Source organism: Neovison vison, chromosome 7, assembly GCF_020171115.1.
Source record: "Neovison vison isolate M4711 chromosome 7, ASM_NN_V1, whole genome shotgun sequence".
Classification (NCBI taxonomy): Eukaryota; Metazoa; Chordata; class Mammalia; order Carnivora; family Mustelidae; genus Neogale; species Neogale vison.
Window position 1 is genome coordinate 42822353 of NC_058097.1, and position 20424 is coordinate 42842776.

Sequence of the window (20424 nt, forward strand, 5' to 3'; positions counted from 1 at the left end):
TTTTCCTTTCTGATTCTAGATTTTCTGTGTGCTGGAAACGCTGCTAGGTGTACCTTCACATTTAAATGTTCAGGATAACTCCATGGTGTACTACTATGAGCTACAAACTGAAGCTTAGTGGGGGTCGGCTATTCTCATCTAGCTAGTGACAAAATCCAGACCTGGATCTAAAGCTACCATTTTAAACGTGGAAGATAAGGTACAAGAAATCTTAGCCGACAGCCTGTTTCTGGCTTGAGAGATCAGGCAGACTATTTTTAAACTTTAAATATATCGTTGCACAAGATACATTAGAAATATGGAAGGAAAAGAGGATTTTTAGAGCTATATGGAAGGGAAAGTGGCATTATAAATCTGGTTGTAGACGTTACACCTGAGATGTCTGGGGGATTTCTAGGTAGAGTAATAAAGCAAGCTGTTGCATCATTTTTTAAAAAAAGATTTATTTATTTACTTGTGAGAGAGAGAGACGCGGGGTGGGGCGAGAATGAGAGGGGGAAGGTCAGAGGGAGAAGCAGACTCCCTGCTCAGCAGGGAGCCCGATACTGGACTAGATCCAGGGACTCCAGGACCATGACCTGAACTGAAGGCAGGCGCTTAATGACCGAGCCACCACGTACCCACTGCCTTTTATTTTTATTTTTTTTAAAGGAGTGAAAATATTTTCTCAAATTGTGATATATTTTAATTATTTATTTAACAGACAGAGATAACAAGCAGGCAAAGAGGCAGACAGAGAGAGAGGAAAAGAAGCAGGCTCCCTGCCGAGCAGAGAGCCCGATGTGGGGCTCGATCCTAGGACTCTGGGATCATGACCTGAGCTGAAGGCAGAGGCCTCAACCCACTGAGCCACCCAGGCGCCCCCAAATTGTGATATATTTTAGAGATTCATACTGAAATATTTATGGGTGAAATGATGTAGCTGTGTTTTATTTCAAAACTGACATGAGGGTGGGGAGTGGGTGGGAATACAGATAAAACGAGACTGGCCATTAGCTGATGATTACTGAAGCTGGTGATGGGGGGGACACGAAGGGTATATAATAAGATTCTGTGTGAACAGGAAGTTTCAAAACTATGTATACATTTTGACCTAGCGCTTCCACCTTTAGGAATTTATCTTAAAGAGATATCACACATATACAAAATAATTTGTGTGCAAGGATATTTATTATAGGATTGTTTGAAAGCAAAGAATAATGAAAAAAAACTAAATTGACAGGATAAATTATGGAATACATACACTATGCAGCTGGTAAGGAAGAATAAGGCAACTATATATGTATTGATATGATCAATATTGATATGATCATATCAATAGTATTGATATGATCAATACTATATATGTATTGATATGATCAATTTCAGGTGTATGGATAAGCAAAAATAGCAAGTATGGAAAGTTGCTACCACTTATGTAAAAATCTTATAAAGAGTGTTATGAAGAAAAAAGAGTGTTATGTGCATGTCTACACGTAGGCAAACATAAAAATCAGGAGGTATATACAAGAACTTGATACAGTGATAAGTTACACAGAGTGGGAAGGGGCATCAGTGGTGTGGAGTCTGACTTACGTCTGTGTACCAAATCATAACTTTAAAATATTTATCCTGTGCATGTGTTTTAACTCTGAAACCACTTAAAAATGACACATAGACTACTACTTTCTAACCCTGTTTAGGCAGTGACACATGTAGAAAATACAGGTGCCTTGTGAACACTCAGGATGACTGAGAAGATGGATGGCTTCAGGACACAACAGGCCCGCTGGCCTAGACACTGCCTGGGTGGAGGGCATGCTTCTGGAGATTCCCCAGATTCATTCACAAACTCTGATCCAGAGATCACTGGGATTGGATCAGGGCTCTTTCCCCCATTATAGTCATCTGGAGTGATATAAAAATTGATGACATAATTCACCCAGAACAGGTGAAATTCTAGATATTCCATTTAGAATGAGCTTCTAACTTTGAAAAGACTGGATTCAATTAGCAGGGATTTTATTTGTATTTATTCTCACCAATGATAATCATCTACAGTTTGTTTCTGGGGAGCCATCCTTGTTGAATTTTCTTAAATCATAATTTTATTTAGCCTTGAAAATAAACTGGCAAGTTTCTCTCAGCTTTTCTTTGAAGGGGCACTTTTTATGTCTTTCTACAATCATTGAATTCTTCAGGTAGTCTATATCTTCGTGAACTTGGATTTTTTTAAAAAAATCTACTCTCTTTAAATTTCCAAATACATTAAAATCATGCATAGTAGCTATTTAAAAGAAATATTTATATTCCTTCCCTAGTCATCTTTTTCTAGATCAGGGTTATTAATTGTTGGTCTTCTATTGTTAGATAAATAACCTTCATATTAAGTCTACTGTTGTTTTCTATTTTATCATTTTTTGTTTTTAGTGATCATTCTTACTGTGATTTGGGTTTATGTGGTTATTTCCCTCTAATTTTTAGAGTTGACCATTGATTCAATGTGCTTAGTATGTAACTGGCAACGTTTGGAGAACAAAGCCCCTACCTTCACTCCTTGGGTTGACAGGAACATAGCTTTGGCTACACTGAACTCGTTTTGATTTGTAGAATTTTCTGATTGCTTTCAAAGTTATACCTGAAGGTGGCTTGAGATATCTAAGTGGGCAGACTTCTTTTGGCTACTTTTCTGTTAATTTCTAATCTTGTGACTTTCTAGCTTTAAATATCACGAAGACCTCATGATAATTATACTTGATTACAGTTTTCTAGAATGAGTTATCGTAACAGGTGGTTATGAAGGCTTTTTGATATTTAACACATTCATAATGCCTTCCTCTCACAGGAACTCCTTAACACTAATACCAGTATTAATTAATAATGTAACTAATATTTGTTGAACACAGGCTTTATATAAAATATCTGATAGTCCTCAGGAAATCTCTAGTAGGGCTATAGTGATCACTGCTTAAAAATAAGTAAAGTGAGGAACTGGAAGACTGTGTTCTTTGTCCAATGCTCTACAGTCGGTAACTGGTGGAGCTAAGATAATGTTAAGTAAGATGGATGTCATGGTAAAAGGCACATTCACAAAATATCTTAATAAGGTCATTTTCTATTAGGAATTCTCAGAAGTTTAACACATTTTGAGTGGTAATAGAAAGGTTTTCCATATTCATATTAATATTTTTTTCAGCAAAGTTTTCTGATGCTTGGTAAGCAGTGAGTGTGAGGCAAAAAGAATTCCCACGTTTATTGAATTTTTCTGCTATGAGTTATCCGATGTTCCGTAGTGGAAGTGACAAGTGAAGGTTTTCACATTAATTACATTACATACACATCATCTAATACTGAGTCAGGTGTGAACTCCACGTAAAGGCTCCTACACCCCTAACATTCAAGGCTTTCTAACCAGTGTGGATTCTGTAGTGTTCGATGAGCTGTGAGCCAAGAATAAAGGCCTGCCCACATTCTCTACATTCATAAGGTTTGATCCCAGGATGAATTCTCTGATGTTCCGTAAGTTGTGAACTACGAATAAAGGCCATTCCACACTCCCTACATTGGTAGGGTTTCTCACAAGTATGAATTCGCTGATGATGAGTCAGTTGTGAAACACGAATAAAGGCTTTCCCACATTCCTTACATTCATAGGGTTTGTCACCGGTATGAATTCTCTGATGCTGAATAAGGTATGAACTACGACTAAATGCCTTCCCACAGTCCTTACACTCATAAGGTCTGTCACCAGTATGAACTCTCTGATGTCGTGTAAGCTGTGCGTGTTGTCTAAAGGCCTTCCCACATTCCTTACATTCGTAGGGTTTCTCCCCAGAATGAATTCTTTGATGTCGAGTAACTTCTGAGCTATGAATAAAGCCCTTCCCACATTCCTTACACTCGTAGGGTTTCTCACCAGTGTGAATCCTCTGGTGGACAGTAAGCTGTGAATGCTGTCTAAACGCTTTCCCGCATTCTTTACACTGATAGGGTCTAGCACCTGTATGAATTCTCCGATGAACAGTAAGTTGTGAGCCACGAATAAAAGCCTTCCCACAGTCTTTACATACATAAGGTTTCTCACCTGTGTGAGTTCTTTGATGCAGAATAAGTTGTGAATGCTGTCTGAAGGTCTTCCCACATTCTTTACATTCATAGGGTTTGACACCACTATGAAGTCTTTGATGTAGAATGAGTTCTGAAGTACGGCCAAAGGCCTTCCCACAGTCCTTACAGTCGTAAGGTTTCTCACCTGTATGAATTCTCTGATGTTGAACAAGGTGTGAGGCACGACTAAAGGCCTTCCCACATTCCTCACATTCAAAGGGTTTTTCACCAGTGTGTGTTTTCTGATGCTGAATAAGGTGTGAGCCACGGCTAAATGCTTTCCCACATTCACTACATTCAATCAGTTTCTCACCAGTCTCACTGTTCTGATGTAAAGTGAGGGAAGCACGATGCTTAAAAGTGGGCATGTTTTCATATGTGACTTTTACTTGCTTGAAACAGCATTCCTGAGTTACTTGGTGTCTTTCAAACTGGCCTTTGTATTTCCAGTCATCTCTCAAACTGAAGCCATCAAAATCATAGCATTTAAGGCTTTCCATTATCTCCCAATTGAGTGACTCTACTTCAGAAATATCTTTTCGTGGAAATTTCTCACACCTGGACTCGAGCTCTGAAGAAGAAGAAAAAGAATACAGTTTTATTCTTTAAAGAAAAATAAAAAATTCTATAGCAGATCAGAGAGACAAAATGAAAATCACCTTAAAAACTGAATGACTGGGCACCTGGGTGGCTCAGTGGGTTAAGCCTCTGCCTTCAACTCAGGTCATGATCTCAGGGTCCTGGGATCAAGCCCTGCCAAGACTCTCTGCTCGGCAGGGAGCCTGCTTCCCCCCACTCCCCTCTGCCTGCCTCTCTGCTGGCTTGTGATCTCTGCCTGTCAAATAAATAAATAAAATCTTTTAAAAAAACCCAAACAAACAACTGAATGATTATTTAAGTCTCAAATATTGCTGTGCAATTTCTTTCTTTCTTTTTTTTAAAAAAACATTTTATTTATTTATTTGACAGACAGAGATCACAAGTAGGCAGAGAGGTAGGCAGAGAGAGAGAGAGGAGGAAGCAGGCTCCCCGCCGAGCAGAGAGCCTGATGTGGGACTCGATCCCGGGACCCCAAGATCATGACCTGAGCCGAAGGCAGTGGCTTAACCCACTGAGCCACCCAGGCGCCCCAAAATAAATGTTTTAATGTTAAAAGAAAATAGAAAAATAGAAAAAGAAAATAGAAACCATACAAACACTAGGAGGAAACATGGCGGATTACTTTGTAAGATGGGGAGACCTAACAATGAAACGATGACTCAAAATCCAAAAGCAACCAAAGCAGACTGGTAAATTCCACTATGTAAAGGTGAAAAGCAAAAGAAAACAAAAAGCTTGCACATGAACAAAAAAAACAACAAAAGTAAAATCAAAAGACAAATGAGAGGAAAATACTTGAAATTTATATCACAGTTAATAGAATAATCTTCATGATTTATGAAAAGCTCCTAAAAGGCTGAGAAATGCTCTCAAAAAATTAAATATACAATTACCATCTGATGTAGCAATTCCACTCCTAGGTATATACCCCAAAGAAGGGAAGACAGGCCCTCAAATACTTGTACACCCTCAGTCACAGCAGCATTAATCACAATAGCCAAAAGGTGGAAAGAACCCGAGTGTCCAACAACAGGTAAATGGATAAATAGAATATGGTATATATATACAATGGAGTATCACTCATTTTTTTTTAATTCTGGTAAGTGCTACAACATGGATGAACTTTGAAAACATTATGGTAAATGAATTAAACCAGATACAAAGGCCATATAGTATATGATTCCACTTATACAAGGTACTTAGAATAGTCAAATTTATAGAGATAGGAAGTAGAATAGTGGTAATCGCAGACTGGGAGAAAGGGAAAATGGAGAGTTATCATTAAATGAATAGAGTTTCTATTTGGGATGATGAGTAAAATCTGGAAATGGGTAGTGGAGATGGCTGCACGACATTGTGAATGCAATTAATGCCATTGCATTATATACTTAAAAAATGGCCAAATAGTAAGTTATATGTGATATTTATTAAAAAACAAATAATAACCTAATTAAAAGCTACCCCCTCCCAGAACTACAAGCACTTAGAAAATACACCAACTTAGAAAAGAAAAAGAAAACACACCAACTAAATATCCCGTATGGAATAAACAGTCATGGGCTTCCTAGCAATAAAATATAGAATTCCAGTGGAGTTATACTATAACTATACATTATATTATACTATACTATATATACTATAGTATAGTATAGTTATACTATACTATACATTTTTGATTTATACATATGTAATGATCTGTTCAAAAAACATATATATCCATGATGTACCTGGATGGTTCAGTTAGGTGTCTAACTCTTGATTTGGGCTCAGGTCATGATCTCAGGGTCGTGAAATCAAGCCCTGCACTGGGCTCTGCAATGGGCATGGAGTCTGCTTAAGATTCTCTCTCTTTCCCTCTGCCCCAGCCAGCACCCCCCATTCATGCTTGTACTCTCTTTCTCTCTTTCTCAAAACAAACAAACAAAAAACCCATATACAACCACAGTGAAGGAAACAATCAACAGAACTAAAAGGCAACTTATGGAATGGGAGAGGATATTTGCAAAGGACATATCCAATAAAGGGTTAGTATCCAAAATCTATAAAGAACTGATACAACTCAATACCAAATAATCCAGTTAAAAATGTGCAGAAGACATGAAAACATTTCTCCAAAGAAGACATACGGATGGCCAACAGACACATGAAAAGATGCTCAACATAACTTATTACCAGGGAAATGCAAATCAAAACTACAATGAGGTATCATCTCATACCTGTTAGAATGGCTAAAATAAATAACATAAGAAACAACAAATATTAGCAAGGATGTGAAGGAAAAGGAACCCTTGTGTACTGTTGGTGGGAATACAAATTGGTACAACCCTTGTGGGAAGCAGTATGGAGGTTTCTCAAAAAATTAAAAATGGAACTACCCTATGATCCAGGAATTGCACTACTGTGTATTTAACCCCAAAATATAAAAACACTGATTCAAAGGGATATATGTACCCCTACAATTTATTGCAGCATTATTTACAACAGCCAAACTATGGAAGAGCCTAAGTGTCCACTGATAGGTGAATGGAGGGGCACCTGGGTGGCTCAGCGGGTTAGGCCTCTGCCTTCAGCTCAGGTCACAGTCTCTGGGTCCTGGGATTGAGCCCCACACTGGGCTCTCTGCTCAGCAAGGGGCCTGCTCCATCCCCCCACTTTCTGCCTGCCTCTCTACCTACTTGTGATCTATCTGTCAAATAAATAAATAAAATCTTTTTTTAAAAAAAGGTGAATGGATAAATAAGATATGGTATATATACACAATGGATTATTATCCATCCATAAAAAAGAACAAAATCTTGGGTGCCTAGGTGACTCAGTGGGTTAAAGCCTCTGCCTTTGGCTCAGGTCATGATCCCAGGGTCCTGGGATTGAGCCCCGCATTGGGCTCTCTACTCAGCTGGAGGCCTACTTCCCTTCCTCTCTCTCTGCCTGCCTCTCTGCCTACTTGTGCTCTCTGTCAAATAAATAAATAAAATCTTTAAAAAAATATTTTAAAAAAAAGAACAAAATCTTGTCATCTGTAACAACTTGGATGGAGCTGAAGAGTATAAAGTAAGTGAAGAGTGGCAGTAGTTTTTTAAAAAAAGGATAAGCAAAGATATGTCATAATTTATTTTTAATTTATTTGACAGACAGAGATCACAAGTGGGCAGAGAAGCAGGCAGAGAGAGAGGAGGAAGCAGGCTCCCTGCTGAGCAGAGAGCCCCATGTGGGGCTCGATTCCAGGACCCTGAGATCATGACCTGAGCCGAAGGCAGAGGCTTTAACCCACCAAGCCACCCAGACATCCCTGTCATAATTTTTAAGGCAATAAAGAGGGCATTTGATAGGATATTAGAAAAAAAAGAATTCAAGGTTAAAAGCACTAAGTGATGTAATAAAGGATGGACCGTACTGATAAAAGTTTTGCAATGTGGGACGCCTGGGTGGCTCAGTTGGTTGGACGACTGCCTTCGGCTCAGGGCGTGATCCTGGAGTCCCGGGATCGAGTCCCGCATCAGGCTCCCAGCTCCATGGGGAGTCTGCTTCTCCCTCTGACCTTCTCCTCGCCCATGCTCTTTCTCACTGTCTCTCTCTCAAATAAATAAATAAAAAAATCTTTAAAAAAAAAAAAAAAGTTTTGCAATGAGACTCTATTTTCATCTTTCACTGCAAACATTTCAAGTTTGCAACGAGGATCTATATTTCATTTTTACAAAAATGTAAAATGCAGTAATATTACTTATAATAAAAGAAATAAAGGCGCCTGGGTGGCTCAGTGGGTTAAAGCCTCTGCCTTCAGCTCAGGTTATGGTCTCAGGGTCCTGGGATCGAGCCCCGCATCCGGCTCTCTGCTCAGCGGGAAGCCTGCTTCTTCCTCTCTCTCTGCCTGCCTCTCTGTCTACTTGTGATCTCTGTCTGTCAAATAAATAAATAAAATCTAAAACAAAAACAAAAACAGCTCAGCTCACAGAATTTCATAGTACCAGTGCAAAGAAAGTTAAAAGGACACGCAGATCCTGAATAATATAATCAAAAGGGTTAGACGTAAACAGAGAGGCAAGTGTCCTACCCAAGGAATACTAGTTTTAAATATATGTGGAGAACATTTTGCAAAATTGTAACAACTTGACTTAGTGACCACACTGCAAGAGAAAAGACAGTGGTGTGATTTGTTCTTTGGGCTGAGAAAATAGCTGCTAACACAGAATTCCATTCTCATTTAAAATATCCTACAACAGGGGCGCCTGGGTGGCTCAGTTGATTAAGCATCTGCCTTTGGCCCATCATGATCCTAGGGTGTTAAGATGGAGCCCCATACTGAGCTCCCTGCTCAACGGGGAGTCTGCTTCTCCCTCTCCCTCTGGCCCACCCCCCTGCTCTCTCTTTCTCTCAAATGAATAAATAAAATCTTTTTTTAAAAAAGATTATTTTAAAATCTAAAAATTATTTTAGAATCTATTAAAAACATTTTTTAAAAAAGATTTTATTTATTCATTTGAGAGAGAGACACACACAGCAAGAGAGGGAACACAAGCAGGGGGAGTGGGAGAGGGAGAAGCAGGTTTCCCACCAAGCAGGGAGCCCGATGCAGGGCTTGATCCCAGGACCCTGGGATCATGAGTTGAGCCGAAGGCAGACACTTAACCACTGAGGCACCCAGGCACCCCTCACAAAAGAGAATTTTTTTTTTTTAAAGATTTTATTTATTATTTATTTGACAGGCAGAAATCACAAGCAGGCAGAGGCAGGCAGAGAGAGAGGGGGAAGGCTCCCCACCGAGCAGAGAGACCCATGCGGGGCTAGATCCCAGGACCCTGAGACCACGACCCGAGCCGAAGGCAGAGGCTCAACCCACTGCGCCACCCAGGCGCCCCCCCCCTTTTTTAAAAGATTTTATTTATTAACAAAAGAGAATTTTAAGGGTGTTCTTTAGCTAAAGAAAAAGATCCCAGATTAAAGTAAATAATAATAACAATAACAACAACAGAAGTTGGGGAGTATTCAAAGTAGTCAAAGAGTAAGTGTTCGGTATTATAATATGCAATATATAACATGTATTGCATATTCAGTATTATAATACTGAATAAAGATTCCAATATTGTCTAGCATGTGCTTAATGACACTTGATAACCTTTACTTAGTGGTCACTACTGCCTGCCACTCTTCTGGGCTGTTTCACATTATTAATTCTTGTAACACTCATAATAATAAGCACATGAAGAAGGCTCTGTTTTTAACTCATTTGCAGAGGAGAAAACTGCAGCACAGAGAATCTAAGCAATTTACCTACACACAAATCTAGTAATTGGCAGAGCCAAGATTTGTCAAGTCAGTGCCAAGCCAAGTCAGTGCCCTTAGCCACTATGTGACCTTCTCTCTCATTAAGAGAATAAATGAATTGCTCAGTTGGATAAAATGAGCTGTTTTAAGAAAATAATTTTTTTTTTAAAGATTTTTATTTGTCAGAGAGAGAGAGCGAGGACAGGAGACAGAATGGGAGGCAGAGGTAGAAGCAGGCTCCCTGCTGAGCAAGGAGCCCGAAGTGGGACTTGATCCCAGGACGCCAGGATCATGACCTGAGCTGAAGGCAGCCGCTTAACCAACTAAGCCACCCAGGCATCCCAGAAAATAAGTATTTTTTAAAGGGATGAAGTTACTTGCAAGAAAAAGGATCCAAAAAACAGGTAAAAAGGCAGCCACTAGGGGAGAAGAGAGCAAGTCCCTTTTTGAAATGGGAGGAAACTAAGTAGGAAGAAAGAAGAGAGGGATTCGTGAGGGCAAGGGCAAGGTTCCCTTGGGATTGGATGCTGACAAGATCTTTGTTCTTCCTGTCTTTATGTCTCAGGCCACTGTGCCACAATTTTTGGTATGGTTTGGAGGGAAGCTTCTCAACAATAACTCAAGCTACTGCTATCAGTCGACTCACCCTCTGGCTATTATTCCCAATGACCTCCCCCACTGGATCACCCTCGCTCACCTGGACACCATGGTCCTGTCATATCATTTGTAATCATCCAGGGTTCTCTCCCTTGCTCCAATAAGGAAATGACATCGGGCTTAGAAATGGAAAGTCCTGTTTACAGGAAAAGAAATGGAGCATGATTGTCCTGTTCCAAAATTCACACCCGGTCCCTTGGTCACCAACAAAGAGAGACAATATGAAGGAAGGAATGAGGGAAGGAATAAAGTTGCCCAAAGGATAGGAAGACAGAGGTGTTCATGGAGCTACCCATTTCCACTTCCATATAGCACAAGCAATTCCCCTGGCAACAGAGAGCAGAAATTCAGCAAGAAACTTGTAAGTCTCCCTAGAAACTCACCATGAAGATAATAGAAATTCCAGAAGGCTAGACCGGAATTATTTGCCCTCTCCTCCCCTCTCAATCCATTCCTCCCTGTTCTTGGTCCTGCTCTGTGCCCCAGGCAGTTTACCTGTAAGGACTGTATTATCCGGACCCCATGGTTTCCCATTGGGTTTGGCATATGGAAAGTATCAGCGGGAGGCCAGACGGTAGGATGAGAGAGTTCTGGGTGTTTATCCCTCTCCCTCCCTCCTCTGGCAGGGGAGTTCTGGAAGTGGCTACAAATACCACCAGCTGGGCCCTTCTCCATGACTCCAGCTCTCACCACTGTCCAGTGGCAGTTTTCTCCCTTACCAGAGGTGGTAACAATCCACCACTGCAGTCCCTGGGTGTCTTGTTTCCTCTCTGGCCCTGAATTACACAACATCCTTACCTAGCGAGGCCAAGTTACTGAAATTCTCCAGAGTCACATCCCTGTACAAGTCTCTCTGGGCAGGTTCCAGGCACTTCCATTCTTCCTGAGAGAACTCTATGGCCACATCCCTGAATGTCACCAATCCCTGAAATAGTAAGCCCACACATTACTAGTAAATGAAAGGATTTTTGTTTTTTTCATTTATTACAAAAATTTTCAAAATATTTCACAAAAGTATACAGAGTAGGATAATGACCCCCCTGAATCCATGGCTCTGCTTCAACAATTAACATGACTTTGCAAATTTTGTTTTTTATTTTTTCCCTTCTCTGTGCTTTGTTTTGTTTTTGTTTTACCCCTGGTGTGTCTTGAGGGAGAGCCTACATAGCAAATACCAAACATCAAAGTATTTTAGTAGCTAACAGATTAGCCTTTTTAAAAAAAGCATACCAGCCAGAATATCATTATCATACTTAAAATATTTTTTTACAGTTGGTTTGTTCAAATGAAGATTCAAATTAGATCTACGCATTACATTAAGAGGGAGGGAGGGAGGAAGGGAGGAAGAAAAAATTCAAATCACAAAACTGGGAGAAAATACTTGCAAATCTTTTTTTTTTTTTTTTTTAAAGATTTCATTTATTTATTTGACAGAGAGAGAGATCACAAGCAGGCGGAGAGTCAGGCAGAGAGAGAGAGAGAGAAGCAGGCTCCCGCCAAGCAAAGAGCCCAATGCGGGGCTCGATCCCAGGACACTGAGATCATGACCTGAGCCGAAGGCAGCGGCTTAATCCACTGAGCCACCCAGGCACCCCAATACTTGCAAATCTTTTATCTGATAAGGGACCTATGTCCAGAATATATAAAGAACTCTTATAATACAACAACTTACAATTCAAAAAAGACAAAACAATTAAAAATTAAGCAAAAAATTTGAGTAGTGATTTCTCTCTTTTTTTTTTTTTTTTTTTTTAAAGATTTTATTTATTTATTTGACAGAGAGAGATCACAAGTAGGCAGAGAGAGAGAGGAGAAAGCAGGCTCCCTGCAGGGCAGAGAGCCCGATGCGGGACTCGATCCCAGGACCCTGAGATCATGACCTGAGCCGAAGGCAGCGGCTTAACCCACTGAGCCACCCAGGCGCCCCTCTCTCTCTTTTTTTAAGATTCTATTTATTTATTCATGAGAGACACAGAGAGAGGCAGAAGCAGAGGGAGAAATAGGCTCCCTATAGAGTAGGGAGCCCAATGTGGGACTTGACTCCAGCCGAAGGCTAATGTCCAACCAACTGAGCCACCGAGGTGTACTTGAGTAGTGATTTCTTGAAAGAAGATCTATGAATGGCCAATAAGCCATTTGAAAAGATTTTCAATACCACTAATCGTTAGGAAAAAGTAAATCAAACCCTTAAGAGGAGGCCACTTCATATTCTTTAGGATGACTATTAACAAAAAAACAAAATAACACATGTTGGTGAGGAAGCAGAGAAACCTCTGGAATGGAAGAACTGGGAACGAGAACAGGGCTCAGCGAGACAGGGAAGTTTCAGCATAAAGAACACAAATGTTCATATGGTTTGAAAGGAAGAAAGATTATTTCAGGGATAGAGGTAATTTCAACTTACCTGTGCCATGGCTTCTAGAACTACCTGAGCTGTCCTGATTTCTTTAGATTCTTCTCTTAGATAAGTGCAGAGTCCTGAAAAAGCAGATTAGGGGGAAATCTCTCATTAATTGAGCTTGCCTGAGCACTCCTAGATAGAGGACCATAAAACAACTGTACTTCCAATGTCTCTGCTCTGATTCTCTTGCCCTCCCCCTTGTCCTACCACCCAACACTAATATCAAGAACTACAGAGTTAACAAAACCCAGCCACTCCCAAAACTCTAGGTAAACTAAGAGATGGATCAATGAAGATGTGCTCCAGCACTCACGTAGAATCCAACTGCCTTGGCAGGATTGATTCCAGCCTGAACAGTTCCTTGTCTTCTTCTTCTTCTTTTTTTTTTAATACCTTTTATTTATTTTTATTTTAAAAAAGATTTTATTTATTTATTTGACAGCATGAGAGAGGAGAGCATCAGAGGGAGAAGCAGACATCCTAATGAGCAGGGAGCCTAATGCAGGACTCGATCCTGGGACTCCAGGATCATGACCCTAGCCAAAGGCTGTTGCCTAACCAACTGAGCCACCCAGGAGCCCTGAACAGTTCCTTGTCTTGCCGATGCTAATCTATACTCTATATGAGACCTAGATGGCTCCCACCTGGTCCAAGGTGATCTTCCTCTGCAGCTGCTACAAGGAAGATCAAAACTCAGACTCACTTACTTTACCCACTAAGGCTGAAGGCCGTACCCACAGGCTAGGAGCATAGCAGCGCAGGTATAAGTTCATTCTCGGGGCGCCTGGGTGGCTCAGTGGGTTAAGCCGCTGCCTTCAGCTCGGGTCATGATCTCAGGGTCCTGGGATCGAGTCCCACATCGGGCTCTCTACTCAGCAGGGAGCCTGTTTCCTCCTCTCTCTCTCTCTGCCTGCCTCTCTGCCTACTTGTGATCTCTGTCGAATAAATAGATAAAATCTTAAAAAAAAAAATGCAATAAGTTCATTCTCAAGGAGGCCAAACTTTAAGAAAAAGATATCCCTAAACAAAGTCTTCCAGCTTTTCCGGGATAAACAGGGAAAATCTCCTGGGTACATCCCTGAATCTACTTCCCCCCCCACTTTTTTTTTCTTTTAAGATTTTATTTATTTGACAGAAAGCGAGAGAGTGAGTGAGTACACAAGCAGGGAGAGCAGCAGAGGGAGAAGCAGACTCCCTGCTGAGCAAGGAGCCCAACAAAGGGATGGATCCCAGGACTCTGGGATCATGACCTGAGCCGAAGGTAGACGTTCAACTGACTGAGCCACCCAGGCACCCCTACTTCCAGAAAGAAACACCACCTACACCAGAGGCTTCATCAAAGACTCCAACCTTGGCTGGGCTCACCAGTCAGGAATAAGAAAATCACAGTAAAAGGTATCTTACAAGCACATCTGAATACCCAGAGTATTGACCTGAATGGGAACTCAAATTCTAGAAGCCTCTTGGGCCAGTACTCCTAACGTTCCATCTAAGCCTCCCCTCCTGCTTTCCCACAGAACATCACTTCCTCACTGGCTGGTATTTGATAAGACTGGAGTTCTGTGAAAAATCACCTGCACCTCAAAGTAACAAGAACTCCGGGGTTTTAAGGAGGGTAGTAAGGCTGGTTCTAATCAGAGGTGCAAGAAGCTTTCTACGGCGGGGGTAGGGTTATGGACATTGGGGAGGGTATGTGCTTTTGGGTAAATTGGAAGGGGAGGTGAACCATGAGAGACTATGGACTCTGAACAACAATCTGAGGGGTTTGAAGTGGCGGGGGGGTGGGAGGTTGGGGTACCAGGTGGTGGGTATTATAGAGGGCACAGCTTGCATGGAGCACTGGGTGTGGTGAAAAAATAATGAATACTGTTTTTCTGAAAATAAATAAATTGGAAAAAAAAAAGAAATATGCTACCTCTTAAGAAAAAAAAAAGAAGCTTTCTACGGTTTGCGGATGGGTGGGTGGGTCAGAAGGAAAACTAACTTACTCAATGGCAGTGGTGTCAAGGAAAATGTACTATAAGTTGAAGAATATGAATTGGAACATAAAAATCAGAGAACTTCATTAGGCAGAAAAGGTACAGAAGAATATTCTGATCAGTGAAAGGCAATGACAGTGGACCAAAGTATTTGGTGTATTGTTTGGAATGAGTTCTATAGTCTGGGGAAAGGTCTAGACCAGTGCTGTCCAACAAATCTTTCTGCAATGATGGAAATCTTTGTATCTGTACTGTCAATAACGTAGCCATCAGCAATTAAAAAGTGCCTAGCAGGGGCGCCTGGGTGGCTCAGTGGGTTAGGCCGCTGCCTTCAGCTCAGGTCATGATCTCAGGGTCCTGGGATCGAGTCCCGCATCCGGCTCTCTGCTCAGCAGGGAGCCTTCTTCCCTTCCTCTCTCTCTCTGCCTGCCTCTCCATCTACTTGTGATTTCTCTCTGTCAAATAAATAAATAAAATCTTAAAAAAAAAAAGTGCCTAGCATAACTGAGGGATTGAATTTTTTTCCTGAATTTTAATTAAATTTAAATTTAATTAGTTCTAGAATCTAGAGGAAGATAATGCTGGAGATGACATCAGGGGTTAGAAAATGAAGACAAATGAATGAAATAAGATAAAAATGAGGGCAAAGACCAGGTCTTATCATCACTGTGACTGGCACTTGCCACAGTGTCTGGAGGAGAAGGGTCCAGTGAATACTAACTTAAATATAAACATTTGCTTTTCACCCAGTAAGGAATGGAAGGCCACTGAAGAATTTACAGAGGGAAGTGATAAGGCCAATATAGCCAGATTCTTTTAGTGGAGAGAAGCAAAACTGGAGTCAGAGAGACCAACTGAAAGGTGCTTATACTTTTGTAAGCAAAGAACCTGACCGGGATAGTGAGAGTGGGAATAAGGAGAAAGGGTATAATTTGAAGATGTAGAGAAGTAAAATCAACAGGCTCTGGCATCTGACCTGATATGTAGGCAGAGAAAGAGAGAGGAGTCAAAAATTCTTTCAGACTGACTGAGATCCTACCTCAATTGGCATGGTTCTAGGTGTGAGGAAGGTAATAAATACAGTCCCTGTCCCATGCATCTCACATTCTAATGGAAAGAGACAATAACAAATTGATACACTGACACTGATATTCCTATTTAGATATCAGGTGGCCAAAGTCCTGTGGAGAAAAATTAAAAGAAGAGTAAGATGATAGGGAGCTTAGGGGGAAGGAAAGGTGGCCCGAGAAGGCTTTTCATTGAGGTGATATGCAAGGGCAGACTGAATAGAGTGAAAAATGCAGGTATCTGAGAGGAATGCATTCCTAGATTAGGTAACAGCAATTGTAAAGGCCTCAAGGCAGAAGCAGGCTTTCTTGAATTAATAAAGAGACTAGGGTGGCTGGAATGGAGTGGGCAAGAGAGGGTCAAAAGCTCACTTGGGTGAGACGTAGCTGGAAGCTGGGTCACATGGGGCTTGTGCACCACAGTAAAAACTTTGGTTTTTTACTCTTTAGTAAGACAGGAGCCACTAAAATGTTTTAAGACAAGGAATGGTGTAATCTGATTTACACTGACAAGGATCACTAAGAAGACAAGGGAGGAAGCAGGGAGACAAGTGGAAGGTTACTGCAGTAACCCAGGCAACGGGTGAGCTGGTAGGATTTGCTCCTTTTAGTTATGAAAGCAAAGAAAAAAAAAAAAGAGGAAGAAGAAGAAGCCATGATGATACTAAGCTATTTGGCTTGAGTAACTGGAAGTATGAGGTTGTCATTTTATAACACAGAGAAGCGTGAGAGGAGCAGGTTTGAATAAACCAATTATGAGTTGTGCTTTAGACTTTAGTACTTGAGATTATTATTAACCATCACATGCACAGTGGGTTTTGGTTTATAAATGTCCAACAAGGCAATGTTAAACTAGGTTATGTCCTCTGATGAAGCAATTCCATAGCTGAGACTATCTGAAAGACATGTGGGGGCTACATGAGACACTGCTGACATCGGAAACAACTTGGAGAGAACTTAAAAGGAGGACTGATTAAATAAATAAATTACAGTTTATTCACACCATAGAAACAGACTTGCCATAAAATGAACAACACATATATTTGCTGATGTTAAGACGTCAAACAACTTTGGGTGAATAAGGTAGCTAATGAAACAGTATGTATAGTGTAATCCTATTTTTATAGAAAGAATATACCTATGTTCTATACACACACGTGTGTGTGCCCATAAGATAGACTGAAAGGGTTTTCAATTACATTTTTCAACATTTGTCTCTAGGTAGGGGTGTATCTACAAAAAGATTCTTTTCTTTTTCTATATTCTCAAGTTTTCCCTTAAGCATATGTTTAATAATCACAAATAATAGAATATATACCTTCCTCTTCATTAGGGGGGTGAATTATAAAAGGAAATATGCATGGAATGATTTATGAGTGACAGTGAGGTGCCTTTGGGAACTTAGATGCTGAAGGAGCTTGATTTCCTCCATTAGTTCTAGAGCCTTTGAGAGGCTTGTTCTCAAACAATAACTTAAAGCTCCTGACTTCCCACAGGGAAAGTGAGCTTTCACATGAAAACCTTCCATTTCCCTTAGTCTCCTCACTCACCTGTGCACAGAGCTCTTGTCAACCCTCAATCCAGGATATCCTCCTTGCTCCAAAAAGAAATCACGCTTAATTTACTGAAGCAACTTCCTACAGATAGAGAAAGAAATGGGTCTTAGCCAGTGTTGTAGACATTAACTGAATTACTACTGTTTCACCATTATCCAGTTTTCCTCTACTTTTGGGCACAGAGATGACATTTTCCAGACTCCTGCAGTGAGGCAAGGCCATAAACTGGTTTTGGCCAATGGAATCTGAGCTAAGGTGATGTGTGTCCCTGTCCCTTCATTCTGAGGCACTGGCAAGACTGCACAATTCTCCAGTCTTTTACTCCCTGATGTGTAGCCTAGGGGACTGTGTGTCAGATGGTACAGCTATAGATTGGTGGAGTCTGCTTTGGTCTGGGACCCTGCCTACACTAATACACATTAGACACACAGCATGATCAAGTTAATAACTTGATCTATACTCTATAAGTCCCTGAGATTTGGGGGTTGTTTGCTACTGCAGCGTAACAGCCTGTCCTAACTAATATACTAATCCAGCTATTATGACCATATAAAAATTCAGACTCTGGCCTATGGTCGATGTGAGAAAGAAGAATTTTTTTAGAAGTCAGAGGAAGCTTCAGAAATAACAGCACAGGGGTGCCTGGGTGGCTCAGTGGGTTAAAGCCTCTGCCTTTGGCTCAGGTCATGATCTCAAGGTCCTGGGATCGAGCCCCGCATTGGGCTCTCTGCTCAGCAGGGAGCCTGCTTCCCCCTCTCTCTCTCTGACTCTCTCTCTCTGCCTGCCTCTCTGCTTACTTGTGATCTCTGTCAAATAAGTAAATAAAAATCTTCAGAAGTAACAGAGTAGTACTGGTTCATTTCCAACTCTATACACTTCAAAGAGATTTTTCTTGTGTGAAATCTTTCATGTTGTATTGCATTTTATGGATGTAAACACTTTTTTCTAAAATAAACATCAACCAAAAATCATTACAATAAGAGATTTATATAGTCTCAGGCAATATTCAGTATCCTAAGTAAGACAAGAGCAGATAGGTTAAATAAATGAAAGATTTCTATAGAATAGTAATTCTTAGTACTCACAAATTTTGTAATGTAATACTTAACATAAAAATGTTTTGGATATGATTAAATGAAAAAAAAGCAGGTTACAAAAAAGCTGGGCATCATGGGATCCTATTTGTCAAATATAAAGATATATCAATACAAACAATAGAGACAGACAAATTAGATGAAAAATATCTAGGGAGTTTTATCCTTAAAGATTACTTTGGTTACCTCTGGGCTATGATTTTCAATGTTCTTAGTTTTACTTAGGTGTATATTTTTTCAATAACTATGTTATTAATTTTTAAAATTTTTTGTTGTTTTTTAAAAGTTTTTTCTATTGAAGTGATCTCTACACCCAAAATGAGGCTTGAACTCATAGCCCTGAGATCAAGAGTTGCATGTTCTCCCAACTGAGCCAGGCAGGCACCCCAATTTTTAAATGATTTGTTCGGTTCTGGTAAATGTAAGCTATTCCCAAATAGCAATGAAAAAGAAAATACTTACTTTTCTTTTTTTTAAACAATCTTCCCTTGAACATGAAATAACAGCTTAGGATATTCTACAATCAGTTATATTTTCACAGAATGGCTTTTATTTTTGCTTTTTTTAGCTCCCAGTAGTTGCAAACTTCTTGATTTGGTAGCTATATTCATGTGTGCTGTAGTTGAGCCTGGGAAAGAATGAAAAGTCATTAGGGCCATGTCCTACTTATGAGCAGTGCTTCCTTTCAGCTTTTCTTGTCAGGGAAGTCTGCCATGTTTCTGCACTTGCCTGACTATTCTCCAAACAACTACAAACACATTTTGCCCCATTGGTCACACTTTGGATCTCTGATGACTGAAAACAGCAAGTCCTGTACAGGACTCAAGAACACTAATTTCCCTTCACAGAGCTTTTATGAGATCAATCTGACTTAGACATGACAAGACATGACAATGACTGCCCTGGTCATATAAGTTATTTCCTTCTTATGAATTCTCACAGCATACTATCAGGGTAAATAGTGCCCTTTATCATCCTTTACTTTGAACATCTGTATACCAGTTTTATCTCACCTATTTCAACATTTTCACTTTAAAAGTAAATACAGGGGTGCCTGAGTGGCTCAGTCAGTTAAGCTCGAACTCTTGATTTCAGCTCAGGTCATGATTGAAGGCTTGTGAGACTGCTTAAGGTTCTCTCCCACTCTCTCTGCCTCTCTCTCTCTCTCTCAAAAAAAAAAAAAAAAAAAGAAGGTAAATAGAGACTATAACTTTTATTTAAAAAAATTTTTTTCCCCTTATGTAATTCCACCCCCAATATAGGGCTCAAACTTACAACCCTGAGATCAAGAATCACATGCTTGGGGGGCCTGCATGGCTCACTGGGTTAAGCCTCTGCCCTGGGCTCAGGTCATGATCTCAGGGTCCTGGGATTAAGCCCCACATCGGGCTCTCTGCTCAGTAAAGAGCCTGCTTCTCCCTCTCTCTCTCTGCCTGCCTCTTTGCCTACTTGTGATCTCTGTCTGTCAAATAAATAAATAAAATCTTAAAAAAAAAAAGAATCATGCTTACTGATCAGGCTAGCCAGATGCCCCAAGACTATACATTTTATTTTATTTATTTTTAATTTTTAAAAAAGATTTTATTTATTTGACAGAGAGAGATCACAAGTAGGCAGAGAAACAGAAAGAGAGAAGGGGAAGCAGGCTCCCTGCTGAGCAGAGAGCCCAATGCAGGGCTCGATCCCGGGACCCAAGGACCATGACCTGAGCCGAAGGCAGAG

At 40.4% G+C, this 20424-nt stretch overlaps 1 protein-coding gene across 1 annotated transcript in view; it reads right to left on the bottom strand.

Moving 5' to 3' along the window:
• Nucleotides 1-1984: 1984 nt before the first annotated feature.
• ZNF565 (zinc finger protein 565) overlaps nt 1985-20424 on the bottom strand; it is a 31295-nt gene continuing 12855 nt past the window's right edge. The window contains exons 2-7 of the mRNA XM_044256399.1: nt 19165-19330; nt 17603-17689; nt 13010-13083; nt 11404-11530; nt 10646-10741; nt 1985-4657 (exon numbers count right to left, since the gene is read on the bottom strand). Of these exons, the coding sequence (XP_044112334.1) occupies nt 3387-4657; nt 10646-10741; nt 11404-11530; nt 13010-13018 (1503 nt within the window). The 5' untranslated portion in view covers nt 13019-13083; nt 17603-17689; nt 19165-19330 and the 3' untranslated portion in view covers nt 1985-3386. The remainder of the gene's footprint in view (nt 4658-10645; nt 10742-11403; nt 11531-13009; nt 13084-17602; nt 17690-19164; nt 19331-20424) is intronic.